The sequence below is a fragment of the Apis dorsata genome, unplaced genomic scaffold (genome assembly GCF_000469605.1).
Source record: "Apis dorsata unplaced genomic scaffold, Apis dorsata 1.3 scaffold_92, whole genome shotgun sequence".
NCBI lineage: Eukaryota > Metazoa > Arthropoda > Insecta > Hymenoptera > Apidae > Apis > Apis dorsata.
This window is the reverse complement of record NW_006263390.1, coordinates 791,456-793,275: the sequence shown is the minus strand read 5'-3', so window position 1 is coordinate 793,275 and position 1,820 is coordinate 791,456. Positions and strand designations below refer to the sequence as shown.

The 1,820-nt window shown below is 32.1% G+C and overlaps 1 protein-coding gene across 20 annotated transcripts in view; it reads right to left on the bottom strand.

Moving 5' to 3' along the window:
* The window catches only part of LOC102674118 (heterogeneous nuclear ribonucleoprotein Q), a 25,788-nt gene that overhangs the window by 8,428 nt on the left and 15,540 nt on the right, over window positions 1–1,820 (bottom strand). For 12 of the 20 annotated variants that reach the window (XM_006611722.2, XM_006611734.2, XM_006611735.2 and 9 more), the window contains exons 10-11: window positions 1,765–1,779; window positions 863–1,011 (exon numbers count right to left, since the gene is read on the bottom strand). The exons of 1 other annotated variant lie outside the window; for it this stretch is intronic. In XM_006611722.2, the coding sequence (XP_006611785.1) occupies window positions 863–1,011; window positions 1,765–1,779 (164 nt within the window). The remainder of the gene's footprint in view (window positions 1–862; window positions 1,012–1,764; window positions 1,780–1,820) is intronic. 7 more of the 20 variants (XM_006611737.2, XM_006611729.2, XM_006611732.2 and 4 more) reach the window with 1 other exon arrangement.

Below are 1,820 nucleotides of genomic sequence, written 5' to 3'. Positions count from 1 at the left end.
CCCTCCCTCCCTCTCATTACGCGCTCGAGTATGTCTCACATCTTTCTCTCTTTCCGGTCTTTATTATATATATATGCGTCTCCTGAGTCTTATTATCCATATTATCCGACAGATATTTAATCATCAATTTAATTTCCAATCTAATTTATTTTTCCTACCCTCGTGGAAAAAAATATCTCAAATGTGTCCACAAGCGCATTCCATTTTGATTATTCTTACAAAGCTTTTACTAAATAAATAAATGCAGTGGTAGATCTATTACTTATTTTGTATAATAAATGTTAAATTTGAATACAACTAGGATTTATGTTCACAATTTACCAAGACGAGCTAAGTATATGAATGGAAAGGTAAGTATAAATAAAAAAAAATGTACATATAGAAATAGATGGGGAAAGTCTATAGCATGTAAACATATATAATTATCCAAACGCACAAAGAATACAGACATACATTCACGCATTCATGACAGGTAGCACACGTGTCGTTGGTATAAAAAATAGGTACGTATATGGATTTGCACCGTTGAGCACTTTTTAAATTATAGATTCATGTCTTTCTGACCTTATACGTATATTCGATAAAGTAAGAAGTTAATACACACTCTGAATTAAACGATAAAATGAGCAGGTTGTTGGAGAGAGAAAAGTGGATTATATAATGTAACTTGGGGTACATCCGCGAACACTGTGCCACAGTCAAATTACTGCTGATGTGTGTATATATGTATATATGTATACATACATATACATATATGTATGTACATACAGACACACACACATACATACATATAAATACTAAAGAAAGTAATAATGATTCAGTAACGGAAACGACTTTAGAACCATTAAAAAAGGCGACCCACCGGTTGAGGCTGCCTGCCTCTCCCTCTGGCAGGTGGCGGAGGCGGCGCGTAATCGAAATAGTAATCTTCGTATCGATAATAGTCATCGTAATATGGATCACTGTAGCCACCTCGATAATCCCCATAACCGTAATAGTCGTAATCATAATCTATAAAAACACACATTACAAATAGACCCAAATTTAGCCACGATATATCCAATTGACAACTTATTCAAAACTAATACTTGTGTTTCGTATAAGAAAGGGCATGCCGGGAAAAGATGGTTTTAAAAACTTTCAATAATAGGAAACAAAAAAAGAAAAAGAAAAAAAAATATATATATATACTTGTATAACGTTACAAATTATTGCGACTTTATTTCGCAATTTTATTGTAAAACGTATTTAATTAAAAAATCATCACGGAAACATATATTACTTTCACTATGTAACAACGATATTGCCAAAAAAAGAAACTCAATAATTACCCTACCACCATCACGTATCCTGATATAAACTTCACGCTCATTCGGATCATAGAAAATTGATAATCTCCTAATATTGCAATATCCTAAGTCCAACCTCCTCTCTCTCGCTCTTACACACACACACTCAATCACTTCTTTCCTTGCGGAATTGTTAACGATTCGAAATGATTCTCATTAATTTCTCTTTCTTCCTTTCTTATATATAGGATTAATAACATAAACGCACGTTATCGTTACAATACATTATAATATAATTATTGTAATAAAAAAAAAAAAAAAAAAAAAAAAAAATGGCGTGTTTTCTTGCAATTTTCGATGATCCGATATTAGCGTCTTTTCAACGTTGAATACATAATTCCAAAAGGGAAAAATACAAAACTCTACCAAATGGTACTCTACTACTTTCCACTCATAAATCAATGTCGCATCTTACCTATTTCCATGAGAGCTGAAACCAAATTTTTTAATTTATGATGCATACGAAATCAA